Here is a 21,793-nt window from a genome sequence, read left to right as displayed (position 1 = left end):
CTGAGGAAGAAGAACTCTGGGTCCAACTTTTAAGAGGTAAGTATTTTAAAGATTGCAGTATCTTGCATTTTGAAAAACTTAAGGAGAGTTGTTCTTGGATATGGAGAGGTATATATAAATGTATCACTATCATTAGAAATAATAGTTTATGGGCTATTAGATGTGGTACCAAAACTAAAATCTGGTTAGATTAATGGGTCATTGACCTTGATCATCCTCCAGTCCCAACTGATGGTTTAGTCAACACTGTTTCGTATGTCTGTGTTTCTGATCTTTTTATTGAATGAACTAGGAATTGGAATTTTCCTTTGATTCATTACATGTTCTCTCCAGATTCTGCTAATAAAATATTGTCTATGAGAGTTCCTGCTACTGGTATTGACACCCTCATCTAGTTGCCTGATAGGAAAGGGATTTTTAGTGTCAAAAGTGTTTATAATGTGATTACTGAACCTCCTAATACTATTGCAGGTGTTCAACCAGTTGTTAATCAGGTTTGGAAGAAACTTTGGAAAGTTAATCTGCCTCATAAAGTAAAACTTTTCATTTGGAAATGTTTAAAGGAAATAGTCCCAACTAGAGACAAAATTGCTAGATATAAGCCTGATATTGATGTGCATTGTAGCTTGTGTAATCATCCCATTGAGTCTGTAGACCATTTGTTGCTGAACCGCACCTATGCTAGATCTTTTTGGTTGTCTGTCAATGTTAATGTGGGTAATATTATTTTCCAGCATGGTTCTTTCAAAAATTGGATTATTTCATGGTTTTCTGCAGGAGCAAATTTGGTATTTGGGGCAGGTATTAACAGACAGGATTTAAACAACCTTCTTATGGTTACTGCTTGGACCATTTGGAATGATAGATGTTCAAATTTTTTTCAGAATATTAATCCAAACAGAGATCTCTCTCTGGATAACATTCATAAGATTACTAGAATTTGCAATACTTCCTCTTCTAATGCTACCAGAACTTTGCAGATTCAGAGATAGCTTCCACCAGACAATGGTTTCTTGAAAATAAACTTTGATGCATCCTTTATGGAACATAACTTACAGGGAGGAATTGGACTAATAGTTAGAAATTTTGCAGGCACCTGCTTTGGAGTTCAAGGAGGGTATCTCAATGGAGGAATGAATCTTGGAATTGAAGTAGAAGAACTGGAGTGCAGAGCAATGGTTGCAGCAGTTAACTATGCAGTTGATAAAGGTCTTAGAAAAGTGGTCTTTGAATCAGATAGTCAACTTTTAATAAACTCCATCAATGGACAAACCTTCTATGTTCATTGGATAAATCAGTCCCTTATTTTAGATATTAAGTTCTTGTTAAGTCAGTTAACTCATTGGAGTTGTGTCTCAGTTAGGAGGAATGCTAATGGAGTAGCTGATAAACTGGCAAAAAAAAACCAGAATTTTGAAAGCTAATTTTGAGTTCCAATCTGATTTACCTCTAGAATTCCAGGAATGGGTAGATTATGATAACAATGTAACCTCTTAATCTATTTACAAAGTTTCTTATTTTGAATCAAAAAAAAAAAACCTCATTCGGGAATCGCCATGGATTGCACCGAACATGTTTGCCTAGCCACGGAGCACGCTTTTACTCCTCCTTGGGCACACGCAATTTCAAACACCGATAAAATTGGGTACCAGCCTACCAGGGCTCATTGTGTCCTTTGCCCACCGCATTCTCATATTTACTTTAAATAAAAATAAAAACCCTAACGGCGCTAAACCCTTCGTTATCATCTCCTACAGCGGCACCGCCCTTGTTCAGTTTTTCCTCCCGATACTGATTATTAGTTTCTCTTCCTTCTCAGAACCCTGATAGTTCGTTCCCAGTGAGAATTTCTCAGACCCTAGCTGAAACCCACTATGAGGAAACCAAAATCCAAGAAATCATCAGTTCGTCAAGAAAAACGGCTATCTGAGGTACACGAAATCGAATTACTTGAATCATGGATAAATTCTGGAAAACCAGATTCAGGTACAAATCCATCAGCTATGAAACCATTACCATCAAAATCTCCAGTTGGTAAAATAGGTGAAGATACCTACTCTACTTATGTAGGTTGTACAAAATTTAAACAATTACCTATGTCAAAGAAAACTATTGATGGTTTAGTTAAAGGAAAGTATAAAGAAATGACTGATATTCAACGTGCTTCATTGCCACATTCATTATGTGGTAGAGATATATTGGGTGCTGCCAAAACTGGCTCTGGAAAAACTCTTGCCTTTGTCCTCCCGGTACGTTTAATCTTGATTTTTTCTTTTATATGCTAGTGATTGATGCATGTTTATCAGAATGATTACAAAGAATTACTCAGTCAGGTTTGGTAAAATTACTGTCGATGTGTTTGGTAAAATCACTCAGTCTGGTTCACATCCTGATATTGCTGTTTTTGTCACTTTTAAGATAGGTCATCATCCTAATGTTATCACTTTAGAGGTTGTGTATGAGAGACAAAAATTGACAGGGGCAGGAATATAATCTTGGGTTTGTTTTGTTGGTTCTGAATTAGACATTTCGGTGTAACACCTCCTAGCCATGAAACTATTTAGGATTAGAGAATACAGCCTATGCTCCAGTTGGTTGTTTTTTTGCGATGATTATAATAGTAATACAAAATGACAGATGCCTTTGTAATGTTAGCTATAAATCTGAATCAATAGGAGCATACAGTATCACATGAGTATCTAGTGAAGGTAATTGGGGTGATCTAATGGTTTATGAAAATTTTGTGCAAGTTTGCTTGAGAATAAGAATTGCTTGTTGTATTATCATGAAGTTAAGATTTTATTTTCCTGTCAGGTTGGTTTTCTAGTTATTATTCTCAAGCAAATACACTAAGCAATTATTATGGTGTTTAAAGTCATAGTGTGTTGGTGAGTATTGGACACTGTGGTGATGCTGAGGCACCGGTATAGTTAAAACAAAGCAAACATGTTAAGAATTGTGTTTGTGTGTATAGTGTTGCCTGTATTTCGTTCTTCTATGTTCTTCTTCAGAAGTGTTAATTCTTTAGAAGAGTTAAAAAAATTCGTTGCTATGAGTTATCGGCCGTGTTTCGATACATTATCTTGTTTCATATAGTTAGGAATATGTCGTGGATGTTACAGATGTATTCTGATACATTATAAGTTCGGAATATGTAGGGGACGTGTTCTATTACGTACTCTAGTTTGTTTGTTAGTTGTTATATAGGTGGGAATTATGTGAATCGACCGGCCAGGCATTATGATTTTTCATCTCAATAGTAAGTCAGATAGGATGAATATTAACCGGCACAAAATTTAATCTTGGGTTTGTTGGTTCTGAATTAGGCATTTCAGTGTAATACCTCTTAGTTGTTTGATAAAATTCCTACAAGAAAAGAATTTATTTTATTTAGCAGGGAGGTTATGAATTCAAGATTTCTTCCTAATCTCACATTGCATTTTTTGCAGGGAGGTTAAGAATTTGTTTTATTTAGCAGGGAGGCATTTCATTAAAAGTTATTTGGTAGTAGTGATGCTTTCTATCTATCCTTTGATGAAGGCACAAGCCTAGTGATAAGCTGCCTACAGGCTACTACTTCTTTGTTGAGTCATGTTACAAGATTTCTTGATTTTTCTCTCTTATATAATTGCACTGGTAGCTAGATAGTTTTTCATGTTTATATGTTAGTGATTTGCCAAGTTATATTAACAAGTAGGCTGGTTTTTACTCAGATATTAGAGAAGTTGTATAAATTGAGATGGGGTCCTGAAGATGGAGTTGGAAGCATTATAATTACTCCCACAAGGGAATTAGCGGGTCAAATTTTTGAGGTACTGACTGAGGTAGGGAAGCACCATGGTTTCAGTGCTGGACTTCTAATTGGTGGACGCAAAGATGTTGGATCTGAGAAGGAGCGTGTTAATGAGTTGAACATCTTGGTGTGTACTCCTGGACGGCTTCTTCAGCATATGGATGAGACTCCAAACTTCGATTGTTCACAACTTCAGGTCACGAGACGGTTTGTTTGCTTTTTCGCTCTCTTTAAGCCCTAAAAAATAGGGAAAAGCAAAAAAGGATTGAACTCTACTTTGTAGTTTAGAAATTTGTTACTCCTATTTGGTTACTGATTTGGCTATATTGCTAGCCAGGAAACAGGTTTTGGTGCTAGATGAAGCAGACAGGATTCTTGATGACGGTTTTAAAGCAGAAATGAATAATATTATATCACAGCTCCCAAAGCAGCGGCAGACCTTACTTTTCTCAGCTACCCAAACAAAGTCTGTCAAGGATCTTGCTAGATTGAGTTTGAAAGATCCAGAGTATATCAACGTGCATGAGGAGGACGCGGATGCCACCCCTTCTCTTTTGCAACAAACGGCAATTATTGTTCCTCTTCATCAGAAGTTGGATATGTTATGGAGCTTTATAAAGGCGCATCTGAAATCAAAGATTCTTGTATTTCTGTCAACATGCAAACAGGTAATGTTGTTGATGGCAGCCTACAGTCTGTTGGAATCGTTTGGCTTTCTTACCTTGGCAACATGCAATCATGGTGATTCATGATTGGGGACATATTTTGGTTGGATCTGTCACAATCTTTAGGTCTAATGTTTCGAATTATGAATTTTATATCTCTGTAAACCGTGTCTCACCTTTCATATCAAAATGGTTTCTTCTGAGCTCGCCCTTCTTCAGGTAAAATTTGTCTTTGAAGTGTTTAAGAAGCTGCATCCAGGAATTCCCTTAAAGTGTCTACATGGGCGGATGAAGCTCGAGAGAAGGATGATCATATATTCCCAGTTTTGTGAGTCTGAAACGTGCTCAGTCCTCTTCTCAACCGACGTTTCTTCAAGAGGCCTTGATTTCAAGAAGGAGCCGGTCGATTGGGTTGTACAGGTTAGCTTTTCTTACTTTCTTTTCCCCTCATTTCTGCAGTTGACATTTTTGTGTGGAGGTAATTTTGGTCTCAAGGGTTCTTATAGCTAATCGAGATGTTTGTTTAGGTGGACTGTCCAGATGATGAAAAATCTTACATTCACCGAGTTGGTCGCACTGCTCGTAATTGTGCTGTAGGGAAATCTGTGTTATTTCTTGATCCCTCGGAAGAAGAAATGCTCAAAAAATTGCACTCAAAAAAAGTACCAATAAAGCTGATTAAGGCAAGTTTTCTTCTTCTTTTTTTTTTCCTCCATCCTTCAATTGTTAGGTTTTGATTTAGTTATGCGCTGGGAGTAGTTTAATCCAATATAACAACTTCGTCCCCTGCTTTTGTTGCCAAATTTATTTATAGAATATTTGTGCAGGCAAACACGAAAAAGTTGCAGTCAGTTTCTGGGTTAGTGGCTGCATTACTAGTTAAGTATCCAAGTATGCAGCATCTCGCTCAAAGGGCTTTCGTCACATATGTTAGATCTATACATAAACAGGGAGATAAAGAAGTGTTCGACGTTACGAAAGTTCCCATTGAGGAGTTCTCCGCGTCACTAGGTCTTCCTATGACCCCAAAGCTCCGTTTCTTGAATAAGAAAACTATATCAAAACCATTGCTAGAAGTTGTGGCTTCTCAAGAAGAGAATGCCACAAGTGATGATGTGTCAATGTTGCTGAAACTGAAAAAGGTCAACAATAGCCAGCCAGATGGTGAAGCTGAAAATGATCAGGATACTCAAATGGATGGAGGAAATAAAGCTACAAACGAGATTAGTGTGTATGTTGTATCTCTTAATCAACAACTACTTACTTTTCTTCAGGCATCACCTTAGGATTTTCTATCCAACATACATTTCATTTCATACCCTTTTGCTCCAGTTAGCTTTAAACTTGGTCCAGCTTTACACATTCATTTCATACCCTTTTCAAATTAAAAGATTCAAACATTATTTTTCGTGGTACATAACACTATCTAGTGTTATACTGTAAAGATCGAGTGACTTGGATCATTTAATAACTAAAATTCACAGGGTGCACAATCTTATTCTGTTCATACCTCCCTAATGATTGTATTTGTTTTGCACCTCAATGTTTTGTTGAATATTCTAATCTTTTGGTACTTTTGCATCATGTAGCTTGGTAGCCAGGGTTCCGAAGAAAAAGAAGCTTAAAATAAATCCGCACAGGCCATTTGGGACAAGGCTTATCATTGATGAAGGCGATTTACTTCCTCCACTTGCAACAATTTCCAAGAGAGACAATGGCTCCATTGAGGTTGACAGAGGTACATATCATTTACATGCTTGTTTAAGCTATTTTTTGGTTAGCGTCTGATATTATACATTGACAGAGGAAGAAAGAAAGACTAGAAAACCTTCTTTTAGTGTTTGAGCATGTGGAAAATGGAAACCGTTGAGTATGGTGTTGGGTAACCCATTTTGATCTCAGATGATCCCAATATTTTAAGCAACGGAATAATATAGATCAATCAGTCGCATAGTTTTTTTCCTCCAAAACATGTCTAACCAATATGCTTTTGCTAAGTAAACAGGCTCAAGGTTATATTTTATAGTAGAAATTAAAATTGTCACGGATTGAGGTTTAGGCCAATGGCATTCTGATTGTCTTAGAATAAGGCATCAGTTTGTGGTTTCTCCACCGTAATCAGCCTTCTTGCTTTTTGTCCATCACCAATTTCTTATCACACTCCAAAATTAAATGAGTTCCTTTCGATAAATGTGGAGTCTTTCATGATACAAGAACAACAAAACCAATGTTTTCTTTTTAAGTTAACAAAACCACTTGTTTCTTGGATGTATGTGGTACAAAAAGTGTCTGCCTAAATCAAGTGAAGCTGAATAATCGCCAATGCTTATATTATGCTTTTCTCTTCTCTCACTGGTGTTTGTCATTCATTACAGAGTCTATAAAAGCATTCCGTGCGAACCAACTGGAAGATATGAAAAAACGGGACAAAGAGGATAAAGTTTTGCAAAAAAAACGACTTCAAGAGAAGCGAACAAAGCAGAAGGAGAAGGAGAAGAGAGGGAGAGATGAAAAAGAAAGCGAAGAAGATGGTGAGCTTACCTCTGGATCAGATAGAGAAGAAGCAGGTGCCAGATCCAACAAGAAATTAAAGACACATTTTGACAGCGGTAGCAACGACGGTGGGAGGGCCAAGAGGGACAAACTTGAAATTAGTCCAGACTCAGTTTCTCTTGCTGAACAGGAAGCCATTGCTCTCAAGTTGTTGAGTTCCATGCACTCTTAGCAGATTGATATTTCGCAAGTGCGATACTGAAATCCAACTGCTTTTGAGTACAAGTTACCTTCTAATGTGAACTTTTATCTGTGTTTAACATATTTCCCCCTTCTTTTTCTCATAACAGTTTTGATATCTGATGTAGAAAGAAAAACCAATTATACTATATGTGCCTTCTTTAAATACAATTGTTTGAAAATTTGAGGGCAATCGATGAACCTAGTGATAAGTTCGACTTGGATGGTTTCCCCTTTGATCTCCGTCTCCTTTAGGAAAAGTGTCCGTGCTATTCTCATAACAAAACCCTAAGCTCAGAAGTTGCGAACATCAATTATAGGATGCTGAAATATACTACCCCATCCGAAATGCCTTAACTAGATCTACCGCCATGGAACTTTCATATTCACTCTTCATCTTATTACACAAGAAAGATATTCCATCTTCACACCTTTAATGAAAACCCTAGTGAGCATCAATCATGAGTAATCCAAAACTGATTACAATAAGATGAAGAGAGCATTGGGAATTTCAAACAGGGTTAAATCAGAACTGATTTAACAACAACAAAAATGGTATGTAAAACCTAAAACAACACAGAAAAACCTAAATCGTAGATTTATTGGGGAACCCTTTATTCAATCTCGTTCTTTTTGTTCAAAAAATGATTTTCCTAGACCTAGAGAGATTACCAAATTGCTTACTGTGAAAGATCCTTCTGCTAGTTATAGATTTGATGAAGAACCCAATTTCATTTTCGATGTATCTAAGTTAAGAGATAAATTACTTGAAAATGCTTCTGATTTGGTGAAGATTGAAGGAATTTTGGATTCTAGTTATTTGTTTCCAAGACATGGGAGTTCGGCTTTTATTGAGGTGCTTAATCAGCTTACGTCACGGCCTCAATTAGCTCTGCAGGTATAAATTTTGATAACTTCTTAGGGTTTTGGAAATAGTGTGATGTAGAGTGTGAATGAGTATTATGATGTAATGATGTATCATTTTGCAGGTGTTTAGTTGGAGATTTAAAAAAAAATCATGAAGGTTGGGCTATGGAAACGGAGGAATATGCCAAGGGGATTGTGATTTCTGGTAGAGTTAAGGATGCTGACCTCGCCGTTGAGTTGTTTATGGAGGCTGCTAGTGTGGGGAAGAGGACGGCTTCGACGTGTAATGCCTTAATGTCAGCGTATTTGTACAATGGTTTGGATTGGAAATGTCGGAAGTTGTTTATTGAAATGAAGAAAAAAGTTGTTCCTACTATTGTTACTTATAACATTTTAACTTCACTGTATGGTCGATTGTGTTTGGTACCTTACATGGAGAGGATATTTTTGGAGATAAAGGAGGCAAACCTCTCTCCTAATATAATCACTTATAACAATCTTATTTCTGGGTATGTTAGTGCTTGGCAATTTGATAAAATGGAGTGGATGTATGCATTCATGGAACAAGGACCTGTCAAACCTGATATTAAAACCCATTTGTACATGCTTCGAGGTTATGCGCATTGGAAGAAAGTGGATAAGATGGAGAGTATTTATGAATTGGTTAAGGATCATGTAAATGAGAAAGATGTGGTACTAGTAAGAACCATGATTGCTGCATACTGTGATTCTTCTGACCCTGATAGGGTTAGGAAGATTGAAGCATTGATGAAGATTATCCCGGAAGAGGATTATAGGGCTTGGTTACATGTGAAGCTAATTAACGTTTATGCCCAAGAGAACTTGATAGAACGCGTGCAGTGTTATATTAATGATGCTTTTAATCGTAACACTAGGGTTGTAACAAAGAATGTGATGTTAGCAATCATAGCAACTTTTTTCCGTTGCAATGCTGTGGAAGAGCTGGCGAAATTTGTGAAGCAGGCTGAGTCTGCTAGATGGAGGATATGTCGATCCTTGTATCATTGTAAGATGGTCATGTATTCATCACAAAATCGGCTTGAGGAAATGGAAAAAGTTCTTGAAGAGATGGAACAATCTAATATCAAAGAAAACATTCTTGATTATGTATAGGGCCTACACGGATTATGGTCAAAGAACCAAAGTAGAGCAGGTAGTTGGAGCAATGTTCAAGCATGGATTTGAAATTCCTAGGGATGCGTTCTCATCCTAAAGCACCCTAGATTATTGTACTGCGCCATCTTTTTCATGCCGAGGCTATGTCCATTCGCTTCAGCTAATCGTTGGATATCGTATTTCACACTGGGGTAGAGAACTTCAGAGCTAGAAACAAGGCACAAGTAAGGGTTTTTTTCTCGTATTGTTCATCAATTAATTAATCACTAAAAAAGCATCCAAAACCAGTGCAACTTGCTCTTTTTACCACCGTTTGTGGTGCAAGAAGCATTTTACCTTCTATGTATAAAATTGATTGTATTTTTTGAAACAATGATACGTTAACTTCTAACAGACATTGTTCAAATTTGTTCTTTAAGAATAGTAATAGATGTAGTAAATGTTTTACCTAGTAATTGTGAATTACTAAGAGTGGTATGTTTTAGGAATTAACATCAAAGCTTTATCCTATCATAGTCATTTTTTTTCTTGAGGTATTTTGGATTTAGTAGCGAAAATTTGTTGTCCCATGCTTAACAGTTAATACCATGGGATTGGTGAGTGGATAAATGGTTTCTCTGTGATCTAACTAATAGCTTAACAGTAAATACCATGGGATTGGTGAGTAGATAAATGGTGCCTCCGTGATCTAGCTAATAGCCATAGAAGCCCTTGCCAATCGCATTCTTCTGAGCCCATTTTAGAATGTTCAACTCTGGTAGAAAAATCCATAAAAACTTGCAGTTCAGGTACAATATGCGTGTTGAAAGCCCATAAGCAATAATTTATACCCGGTTTTTCTGTATTTAAATGATTTTCTGGTACGAAATGTGTGTTTTATTGAACTTACCGTGCTATTTTCAGTTATTAGCCATCTTCCCCCCCCCCTGGAAATTGGCTTAGCAAGTCTAGCTTGCATTAGTACTTAGTTTTCTGCTTCCTGACTGATCTCTTCATTGGTCACTAATTTGCAGAATGTGTGCTCAAACTGTGAATTCCAATGTTAAATTGCTGAAGACTTTTGGAAAGTGAAACAACCTGCCAATGTTACCACGGTTTGTATGCTAGCCAGATACTGTCTAAAATCAGCAGCCGAGAGAGACCCATGGAGCAGTATTTTCCTTCTCTTTATTGTTTGCCCAGTGTTAAGAGTGCATTCTTTATTAGAGGTACATAATTTTGTTTCAAACATCTGAAATAACAAGTTAATCCCCTACAGAACTCCAGGGGAACTGCATATAACTTAATTGAATTTGCAGATTGATTCTGAAGGTTTTAGATCGAATCTCTCAACAATTTTGCTTGTTCTAATGCACTTCATCCCACTTTGGTGTGTAATTATGTTAAAGTTATACTACATTATTGTCGATTATTTTATCACCTACAGTTACAAACTGTACAAGAGCATTGCTCCTCCTATGATTTTCTTGGAAACCCCGACTTGGTTAAGAGAATTATTCCAGATAACTACACCAACAGGTTTATTTATTGCGCAGAACTTTTATTTATTGTTCTGCTCCTGGTCATCTTGTTTCACTTGTTCATTCATTTTACTCCTTGTGCATAATTCGATTTATTACTTATTACTAATGTAAGATGAACTGATTCGTCTTCCTTGCGCAAGTGAGGTGGAGAGGTACTTGTCATTATATATATTGGAGACGAGAACTGCACAGATGCTGGTATTTAATTGAGATAGCATATAAGCTTGCAACTCATTTCCCTTGCAGAAGAGAGATGTGGCAACTACACCGCCACCCCTAATTGATTGCCAAGCAGTATAAGGAATTTAACTCTGAACTATGGTTCTTTGAGAATGAATAGACCCACCTATACTGACCAAGAAGAATTCGGCAAGGCCGAGGGTAGGCTCAGGCTTCCCGCAGCTATTGTTTGTCATTAGTTGCAGAATTTGGATTCAATTTTTAATTGTCGGTGATAGTAATTTCTAACACTAGGCAAATACTCGGCATCACAAATTCTCAGTATCGACCGTCAAATTAATAAGCTATGTCGTGGATAAAATCAAAAAATTAGAACACATACCCCATTTTAAGAATTGATGCTCGTGCCAACAAAAATCAAAGTGGACATATCTTATTACAGGGATCATCAGGTACAAACAATATTGAAAAAGCGGGGATCTAACAACACCACCCAATATTTCGTTTAACAATCTGTATGGAGAAACTCGAATATACTTTTAAGAGAATCAACAAGACTCAATCAATTAAAAGTATATCAACGAGTTTATATCTCTCTCTTGATTTGATTTCCTCAAACAGAAACTGCGAGTACTACTCAAATACAAGGAATAACTTGGATGGTACCAAAGACCAATATCCAAGTGTCAATCAACAACCGTTAGGTCGGATTCTCCAATTGATTGATCTAACGCACAACCTGTATTATTTCAATTATAAAGATAAAACAATACAATGCGGAAATTGAAATAACACAGACACCAGAAATTTTATTGACGAGGAAATCGCAAATGCAGAAAAACCCCGGGACCTAGTCCAGATTGAATACACACTGTATTAAGCCGCTACAGACACTAGCCTACTCCAAGCTAACTTCGGACTGGACTGTAGTTGAACCCCAATCAGTCTCCCACTGATCCAAGGTACAGTTGCACTCCCCACGCCTCTGATCCCAGCAGGATACTGCGCACTTGATTCCCTTATCTGATCTCACCCCAACTAAGAGTTGCTACGACCGAAAATCGCAGGCTTTGACAATAAACAAATCTGTCTCACACAGACAAGTCTATCAAAGGATCAATCTGTCTCCCACAGAAAAACCCTAAAGTTTTTGTTCCGTCTTTTCATAATAATCAAGGTGAACAGGAGCCAATTGATAATCCGGTCTTATATTCCCGAAGAACAACCTAGATTAATCAATCCTTCACAACAATCTTAATCGTATGGTAGCGAAACAAGATGTCGCGGAATCACAAACAATGAGACGAAGATGTTTGTGATTACTTTTTATATCTTGCCTATCGGAGATATCAATCTCAAGCCAATTAATTAGATTGTACTCGTACGATAGAAGATGCAAGATCAGATCACACAACTACGATAAAAGTAGTATCGGTCTGGCTTCACAATCCCAATGAAGTCTTCAAGTCGTTAACCTGGTTTTTTGAAGAAGAAAAACCAAAGGTTAAAGGATAACCGACTCTAGCACGCAAACTAGTATCACACTTAAGGTGTGGGGATTAGTTTTGCACAATGCTAGATGTCTCCTTTATATAGTCTTTCAAATCAGGGTTTGCCATCAAGTTACCTTGGTAACGAAGCAATCAATATCCACCATTAGATGAAAACCTGATTTGGATTCAAGCTAATATTTCTCAACCGTTAGATCGAAAACCTAGCTTGTTACACACAAATGAAATGCACGCTTTTAGGTTTGTTAACCGTACCCAAACGTATGCACTTGTTGGTTCAACAATAGTTAACCAAAGGTTAGCCATATGAGTATTTCATACCAACCATTCTTCACCATAACTAGTTCAAATGACTCAAATGAACTAGTTAGAGAGTTGTTCAATGGCAAGGAAATCTTATGTAACTACACAAGACGCAATTGAAGCAAAGATGATTTGATTCACTTGAATCGGTTCATGAACTTTGTAGCCACGGTTTGCATACTGCATTCCTTAGTCTTTATAAGTTTAAGTTCAGAAATCATCTTCAGATATATAACCTTCTTAAGTTCACACACTAGGTTCGCGGACTTAAGCAACCCGGCAGAGTTTACAAACTCCAGCAGAAAATCTCGGCAAAAGACCTTCCGCCGGTTCGCGGACTGGTACTCACGAAACTAGTTTGTCAACTCCAGCAGAATTTCTCGGGATGAGAAGTTCGGCACTTCGCGGACTGAGTTCGCGGACTTGGCAACAAGCCATTCTTCCGGTTTCTCTTGATCAACAAAGTTCGCAAACTTTGGTTCAAGGAATAGGACTTATGCACATATGTGTTTCCACAACAATACTTATGTCCATCATTGGTTATGTAATCTAAACTCTCATTCCAATCATTGAAACATTCTTAGAGGACGTTATACAGTTATTACACCATTTCTCGTCAAAGCAATTTTCAAGATGACTGAAACATACTAGGTAAAGATAAACACGGTTGAAGCGAAACGCTTACCAACATATATTTCGAGATATAAATAGGCGAGGTAAACTCGGCTCGAAATATCAAATGCGTATAATCTAAGTCTATATATAGCATACGACTTTTTGTCTCAAGAAGTAGGATATAGAATATATAGACTTTTGAGTGACAGATAAGTTCAAGTCTTCACATACCTTTTTGTCGAGAAGTTCCACCGGTTCCTTGAGTAGTTCTTCTACTTGTATGATGAATCGCCATGAAATCCTTGATCTCAACTACACTTTCTATCCTAGTCCGAGACTTAGCTATATTAGACTAGAAATCAAGACTTATAGTTTTGATCACTAACATTGACAAACATGCTTGAGATAGCAACGCATGCGAGGTCGAACAAGCAATGCTCTAACAAATATTACTGCCAATAACCAGTTTGGTCCAGAGGTAGTTACATAAAAATATGGGGAGGTCAATACACCCATAACCACACCCGTAACCCAAGTCAATTCGGGGGTTCCCAGAATAAAAGGCAAAAGCAGGCGTTTTCAAGCCTAAACCCGATCTCTCTCTGTCTTCTCTAACCCAAAAAATCAATCTATCTCCACTTCTGTAACTTTCAAAACCTGGCTTGATTGCGGTATACCCAGATTAATTGGGGTATACCAAATTTAAACCCATCCAACCTAGTGTGCTAACGGGTGTCTAAAAAGTGTTAAAAGATCAAATTGCACCCCAAAAAACCATACTGACTAAAATCCATCCAAAATATTTTTCCAAAACTAATTATGAAATCAAAAAAAAAAAATCAAAAAAAAAAAATCAAAAAAAAAAAAGATCAAAAAAAAAAAATCTAGAAGAAACTGTGTATGATACGGGTTTTGAGATTGGGTACAAAATCATACCCAATCTTAAATCGTTTATGACTCAACATGTTTACCAAACATCGGCATGGTATTTTTTGTCGACCTTGCCGATTAATACTAGTCGGCAGGGTAATTTTTTGTCGACCTTGCCAACTTTTCATCTCTGAAATTAGCATTTACAGGGTCGGCACGATATTCATCTTTATACCTTGCCAACTATAGTTTAGTCGGCAGGTTATGAAATTAATACCTTGCCGACTAATCATGCATTTATAACACCTTCTCTGTATGTCAAAAATATTATAGTCGGCAGGGTATTTTTTGTTGACCTTGCCGACTATAAGGTAGCCGGCAAGGTGAAAAATCAATAAGATGCCGACTAGTGAAACATGTACAACAGTCTCCTGTGTGTCAAAAATAATAAAGTCGACATCTTCTTTATTCAACGACCTTGCTGGCCGGATATAGTCGGCATGTTATTCATCCGTAGACCTTGCCGGCCAGATATAATCGGCATGTTCTTCATCCGTAGACCTTGCCGGACGACTTTTCACAAAATTCAGAACTGGTGTTGATTGAATTCTTAGGATAAAAGTTTTAATATACTCAATTAATTAAGCTAATCACATTTTTTAATGTTAATTAAACAAGGATATATTATCCATTTAGAAAATACATGGTTAACGGGTGGCTTCTTTTACTTTTAAATGACCTGAATTTGTGTTATTAGGTATACCCCAATTAATTTGGGTATATCCCAATCAAGCCAGGTTTCAAAAACCAGTAGGTTGAAGAAATTGCGCAAGTATCCGGTTGTTACATGGGTAAGATTTTTATTTTAATTTCGATTTTAGTTGAATTCTTATGATTCTAATCTGGTTTTCTTAGTGATCGAGGCCTATTTCTTTCTTGCTTATTCTGGGTTTTTATTGGTTTATTGAAATTCATCCTCTATTTTTTAGATTTTTTGTTGGAGAAACTTCAACTGCATAATCCTTCATCTGCTTAAGGTATTATCCTTCATCAAAGGGAATTGTAGCCCATATTAGATTTTTCTGTTCTTATAGTGAATAGTGGTCATTGGATTTATAGTAGTGGCTGTCTTTAGGGCATTGGATTTCATAAATTTCAATAATCCAAGTTTCAAAATCAGCTCGATTGGTTCAGGATTTATTACTTTATTTGTTAGGTCAAATTTAAAATGCATGTGTGTTTTATTGGTTTATGCTGTTATTTTCTGCTTTCTCTTGTTATAGCTTAGTTGGACTTTAATTTATTATGTCACCGTTGGAGATCATGTAGTTGTAAGGTTATCCTTGTTAATTGTTAGAGTTATTTCTTGTACTCAATACTGTATAAATTAGAGATTTTAGTTTCGGTTTGGGTGTATGATATTCATAAATCAGCTATTTTAAATAATGTACGGGGTAGCCGGTACAATACGTGCATGGCGTATTGGATCAGTGAAATTAACAACCTGTAAAAACTAGGAATTTGAATTTTATACCTGTGTGATTTTCTATGTTGTGGGGCAGACGCCTTAGATGTCAGTCTTAATTTTAATCCCCCACATATACAGTCCTCGACCTTATGCCGTTACTAGCTGGATATTTTAAGTTCTGAGATTTTAGTTACTTCTTAATTATGATGGTTGTAGGTACGGGCAGAACAATAAGTGGTCTGGAACTATTCCTTTAGGCCTTCTCGTAAACAAGAATCTGGTTCTCAAGTAGGTTTCTCATTTCTCCTGTATATTAACTTTTTTCCTGTGGCATTTAATTTATTAGGGGAAGTTTTTGGATGCATTAGACAAAATTTTGTTAAGCTGGCTGCATGTTAGACCTACACGATACCCTTAGGATTCTTACGTTAACTTGTGTAGTACTTTCTTATTTTGCTTGGGCAGATTTTCTGCAATGTAATCGTAGAATAAAGCATATTTGAGCTAGCATTAGTCTGAACAGTAGGGTCATAAGTAAGCTAACTTCCGAATATGGTGTTATGATTTAATTGTATTTTTTTGTTTATGGCACATGTTTGCGGGTGGTTATTTCTTAACAAAATTTAATGTTTCTTTAATATCCTTGGCTTTCCCTGGTTAAATCTAATATCTAATTTTGTATCTTGATATGATTCTACTGTTTGATTTAGTATTTTGCTGTAAAGTTTTTCATTTAATTTCTAAATTTGTTTAATTAGTTGTTTACATTGAATTTAAGTGGTTATGTGAAGACCCATGGAATCAAAATCCTCAAATCCTGATAGAATTTTGAAGTTCTTGAGTTAGTTTATAATGGCTATGTAATTGGGTTAGATGTGCTAAAATTTCTTATACTTGTACGGCTAATTTGTAGGTTATAATGGATGATGAGGTTAGACAAGCTGTAGAGAAAGTGATAAAAGAATGGGAAGAGACATCTTCAAGCACTGAAAACAATGTGAAAGCCATTGAGGCGTTTGGTACATCTGTTGATGGAATGAAAAAATAAGAGAATTCTCACCAGAGTTTGAATGGTCTTGCGCAAGATGTGTTGGCTCTACTTAGGTCATTGCAATTCAGACTTGATCTTCTTGATCGTTTTCGTATGCGTCAAAAATAAATTACTTTATCACTACTCAAAATATATAATATAGCAAGGATAAGAAAGGATCGTTCCCACAGAGAGGACTAGGTTGTCAATATGTTTCGGCTTTCTATATCAAACAATGGGGGGATTTTCTGATTTTTATAAACTAAGTTATTCTAAAAACAAATAAAGCAAAGCAAACACTCAAATCAAGATGTAAAGACATTGGTTAAGGATTTCGTTTTCATTCACTAACATGTTGTTGTCTTAATAACTAGAATTGATATTTAATCTCTCATTATCAAAATCCCTAAGATACCTAGTCGAAAGAATATCCCGCAATTTCCTCTTATCATCACACATACATGTAAAACGATGCAAGTATGAATTCTACCAAAAGAATAACCTAACGCCTTGCGCTAATCAAGTTCAATTCCCATGGAGCATTAAGATTCATGAAATTAGGCTAACCAATGCAATTGAAATACATTGCGCAAACAATTAGAACAAAGTTCATGGATCTCATATGATTACAAGGATATATCACTATAACCTACAATCATATTTATGCTACTTGTGTTCAAGGATTATCGCTCGATGATTAACCCTAAACTAACAATAGATATGAATATGAGTTCTACCAATTTGCAACTCGACAAAACAAATACTCAATCATGTTATAATACGTCAATCATATAACTATATTTCCAGAGAATCATGAACAATAAATATGAGACAAAACTAATTCATTAAACCCAAAATCATGTTATGTGAAATCCAACTACATCTTTAACCAATAATAAAATTCTAGCTCATGTTCATGGAGTTCATAACAAGAAGAAAGAGAAAAGGTTTCATGTTTCTAAACCCTAGAACAAATGTAGAAGAAGAGATTCCCCGATTGATTATCCTAATACCTTTTTATAGGTTACATTGCTTGGCCTTCACGTACTTAGTCTGGTTTAGGAACCCGACCCAAAAATATGACCTAACGGATCCAAAAGTATCTTAGGCCTTCCAAAGTGTAAATACACGTTTCCTACTACCTAAGTTTGCGAACCCAGTCCGCAAACTTCAAATTCCAGCAGAAATTTTCGGAATTAAGTCTGCGAACCCGGTACGCGAACCCAATTCGCGGACTTCACTGTCTTCGGTATTTGATAAAAACTGTTTTGGTCACAACTTCTTCATCCGAACTCGGAATGACCTCATTATTTTTGCATTATTTTTATATTTCAATTCTATTCAAAATGATGATGAGAAATCCTTAATTTGAAAGAGTTAAGATCGGTCTTTGTCCTGTGTCTTGATTATGAGCGTTTTGCTCCTTTTCGTCGCACTTCTTCCACTTCTCTTGGACTTGGGCACTTGGATACTTGGAATACTTATCTTTTTTAGATATTTTCAGCACTTTATAGCTCATTTTTGGATGATTCACCTAATTGAGACAAATAAGAGAAAACCAAAGTAATAATACGAAAATATGCAAGAATAATAGCTAAAACAAGTATGGAATGGATACTAAAATCATATGAATTATGCACTTATCAAATTCCCCCACACTTAGATTTTGCTAATCCTCGAGAAAACTAAATAAAACTAATCCTAAATACAACAACTCCATGTCGTGAGGATACAGTTACTCTTAGCATGAATAACAGACCTTTAAACCCCTAGGTGTCCCTAGTGGACGAGTTATAGTCTCGTGAGGGATTAAAAGAGGTATACCCACAAAATCTACTCCAATCTCTTTCCTTGGAAGAACCACTAAGGATAGACACAAAGCAAAAATCCAAATAATTAGCTTGCATATGTTCTTTAGCTACAAACATCCCACATACATTCCAATCATCACACATAAGCAATTACTTACATGTGACATTCAACATGATTGCAAAACTCTACTAAGATAGTCATCGTACTTGTTGGAACGTTTATCACAACACTCGCATACTGAAATCACATGGATAAATAAGAAAATGGAAATGGAAAAGTGAAGTGTGAAAATGTTGACTTAAGTGAAAGATGTTACCCACAATACTTGTATGAATGTCGTCAAAGGATATATATTTATAACGCATTAGTTGAGAGAAGCACCCATTTAACTCGACCACATGATTAGATACTCTAAGGGCATGTTCCTTTTCAACAAGTATGTGATAGTTTCCTTGGATCCTGCACTCCACGCTTGCTTAGGCGACAGATACAGGGACAACGTTTCACACATACTGCTATCAAAGTGTCAAGAACCTCATCAATAGTCTCTTTGACTTGCTATATAATGATGATATGGTTTTTGTTTTCATCGACTATGATTATCCGCGATTCCGGACCTATCATTTATTAGTGTCGATAAATGAAGAGGAGCTTTATTTATATACAATTTTTTTTTTCTTTTCTTTTTTTTCTATTTTTTTTTGCTCACTCTTTACTCTTTACGAGTGTAAGACAATTGTCTTATGGGGCTTTTATATAAAATCAACCAATGATTACCTTGCTACAACATCCGTGGTAGTATCAGGATCTCAACAAATCACTTTAGAGAAACATATAACTGCAAAAATAAAAAGAAAGTGATTCAGTAATGATTAATTGCGAGGATGACTCTTTCAAACGACTACCATAGCTTAGTTTCACATTCAATTATGAACGTATATATTTAAGGATTGAAATAAATGGAACTTAATCTATAGCCGTAAGAATTGTTTCAACCTTAAAAGGTTTAGAGTGTCATCCTAATTAGCTCATAATTAACTCCAAAAGATGAAGTCTCAAGAATGCAAGAAATCAAAGAGTATGATTTATTTTATTATTTTTTTTATGCAAGCCAAACATGCTTAACTACTCCCCGACACTTAAACTCAACATTGTCCTCAATGTTCAAAACCGAAAATTCTGATTTCTGACATAACATCCCTGAATAACTCGAAAACTGTACAAATGGGTAGGGAAATAGGAAAAACATCCTAAACGAAAGTTGTTCACCTACGTCTTTTATATAACATGTCAAAAGGGCACAAATTTTCGATAAATGGTCTGACTTTTATGGCCTCCGGACTGGAAAATAAAGGTATGTATGTCCTCTTTAAAAGTTGGGGTCAACCACTCAAATCGGACTCCGTATGAAGTCTCGAGAGCTATTTTCGTAACAAGTGTGCAGTCAGAATTTTCTGACGAGAATTCGTCAAACTTTCATTATAGATATGGGACTTGTAAAATCTAAGATGAGAATGCAAGATATGAACTAAGAAAATAAAAACAAAAGGGATAGAGATACAAAACCGATGGGTTGCCTCCCATGAAGCGCTTGGTTTAACGTCGTCAAAGCCCGACTTGCAAGACGAATTCCCCATACACCAATAATCTGAAAAGTTGGGGATCCTTTCATAAAACCAGTTTTGGAAACACTAGCTTCACACAAATATTAGTAATATAAAACAGAAACGAAGCTATTAACCGATAAAAGCTTCCCCCACACTTATTCTTGTCCACACTTGGAAGTGTATAAAGAATATAGAAGTCGGGTACTTCCACGGTTTCTTGTTCCAAAGCTTGCATAGTATGAGAATCAAGTATCTCTAAAGGCGGAAATCGAGAAACAAAGTCATTCAACAATATTCTCGAAGCACATACATTCAAACCAATAAGAAGTAAAGGAGAAGAATCAATATGCAAAGGGTTAGACAAACCTATCACAATCTCTTGTATTACGGAATCCTCTTCATCCTTGAAAAACTCGAGTGAATTACTTACCTCTTGTATATCATGGTCCTCTATCAAACTTTGCAACCATTCTTCGTCCGTTTCTGCCTTAACCAAAGTCTCGACATTAACATCATCATTACAATCATATGCAAGCTCAATTGGGTCTTCCACAATATCGGTCTTAACGGTCACATTCTCAACATATTCCTCATTGTTGTAAGTCACATACTCCACTGTGGGTCCAAATTTCACTATGAGGAACTTTTTTAGAACGCTCAAAAATGCATCATCCTAAAGATCCACCCTTTGAATAGGCTCTTGATCATTATTAAGATCAATGCTTGAGTAATCTACACAAGTTTCATCATATTCCTCTTCGTCTTCATCTTGATCCCAAAAAGATTCCATTGTACACTCCACTTTGTTGTCACCATGAGTTGGTTCAAGCAATGTATCATAATCACCGTCACTTTCATAGTTAACATAAGATTGGTCCTCGCTGAATTTAGTGTTGATAATCTCGAACTCATCCTTTTGAATAGGTGAATGATCATTATTAAGATCAAGAGTTCAGTTAGCTACACAATTATCAACGAAAGTGCCCAAGGATTGGCCTTTTTCAACATTAGCATCAATCAAATATTCATCACAAACCATATGCACATTAGAGTTATCCATATCTTCCTTACATTGATCAATGCCTCTTCGCAAGATATCCATACCTTCACGAAGTTCTTGGAGTTGCTCTTCGGTAGTCTCTTTAGATTTTTGAAACTCTTGTTGTACAAAGTTGGAAAATTTGTCCAAAAAATTAGAGACTTGTTGTTCACGAGCATAAGAATCCTCCCATCCATGTGGTTGTTCATTCACATACCTGCCATAAGGTTGTTGGTACGTATGAGGACCACAAGGTTCCATGGAATATTGGCCATAACAAATGAATTGGTTTTGATTACACCCCTGGAATTGGCAGTTGTCATATTGTTGAGGTTGTTGAAAACCGTATCCATCCATGTAGTACGCTCCTTCCATGAGAAAAAAGTACCTGAAATAAGATTCTCAAACCAAGGTTAAAAACCAGAAAATAAAAACAAAACTAAAAACAAAAATAAGAAACCAAAAACAAATGACAACCGCTGCCTCCCCGGCAACAGCGCCAAAATTTGATCGCTGTCGTATGCGTCAAAAATAAATTACTTTCTCACTACTCAAAATATATAATATAGCAAGAGTAACAAAGGATCGTTCCCACAAAGAGGACTAGATTGTCAATATGTTTCAGTTTTCTATATAAAAT

The 21,793-nt window shown here is 36.3% G+C and overlaps 2 protein-coding genes across 2 annotated transcripts; both read left to right on the top strand.

Moving 5' to 3' along the window:
* The first annotated feature begins 1,688 nt into the window (after nucleotides 1-1,688).
* LOC113304899 (DEAD-box ATP-dependent RNA helicase 32-like) lies at nucleotides 1,689-8,407 on the top strand. The gene is made up of 9 exons (XM_026554024.1): nucleotides 1,689-2,249; nucleotides 3,714-3,989; nucleotides 4,138-4,461; nucleotides 4,678-4,878; nucleotides 4,986-5,141; nucleotides 5,286-5,689; nucleotides 6,048-6,196; nucleotides 6,834-8,089; nucleotides 8,181-8,407. The coding sequence occupies exons 1-8, from the start codon at nucleotides 1,875-1,877 to the stop codon at nucleotides 7,181-7,183; spliced, it is 2,235 nt and encodes a 744-aa protein (XP_026409809.1). The 5' UTR covers nucleotides 1,689-1,874; the 3' UTR covers nucleotides 7,184-8,089; nucleotides 8,181-8,407.
* On the top strand, nucleotides 8,025-9,192 carry LOC113352422 (pentatricopeptide repeat-containing protein At2g30780-like). The gene is made up of 2 exons (XM_026596244.1): nucleotides 8,025-8,047; nucleotides 8,181-9,192. The coding sequence occupies exons 1-2, from the start codon at nucleotides 8,025-8,027 to the stop codon at nucleotides 9,190-9,192; spliced, it is 1,035 nt and encodes a 344-aa protein (XP_026452029.1).
* The last annotated feature ends 12,601 nt before the right edge of the window (nucleotides 9,193-21,793 follow it).

This window comes from Papaver somniferum, chromosome 1 (assembly GCF_003573695.1).
Source record: "Papaver somniferum cultivar HN1 chromosome 1, ASM357369v1, whole genome shotgun sequence".
NCBI classification, from domain to species: domain Eukaryota; kingdom Viridiplantae; phylum Streptophyta; class Magnoliopsida; order Ranunculales; family Papaveraceae; genus Papaver; species Papaver somniferum.
Note: the sequence above shows the minus strand (reverse complement) of the source record. Positions and strands in the feature narration are given on the sequence as shown.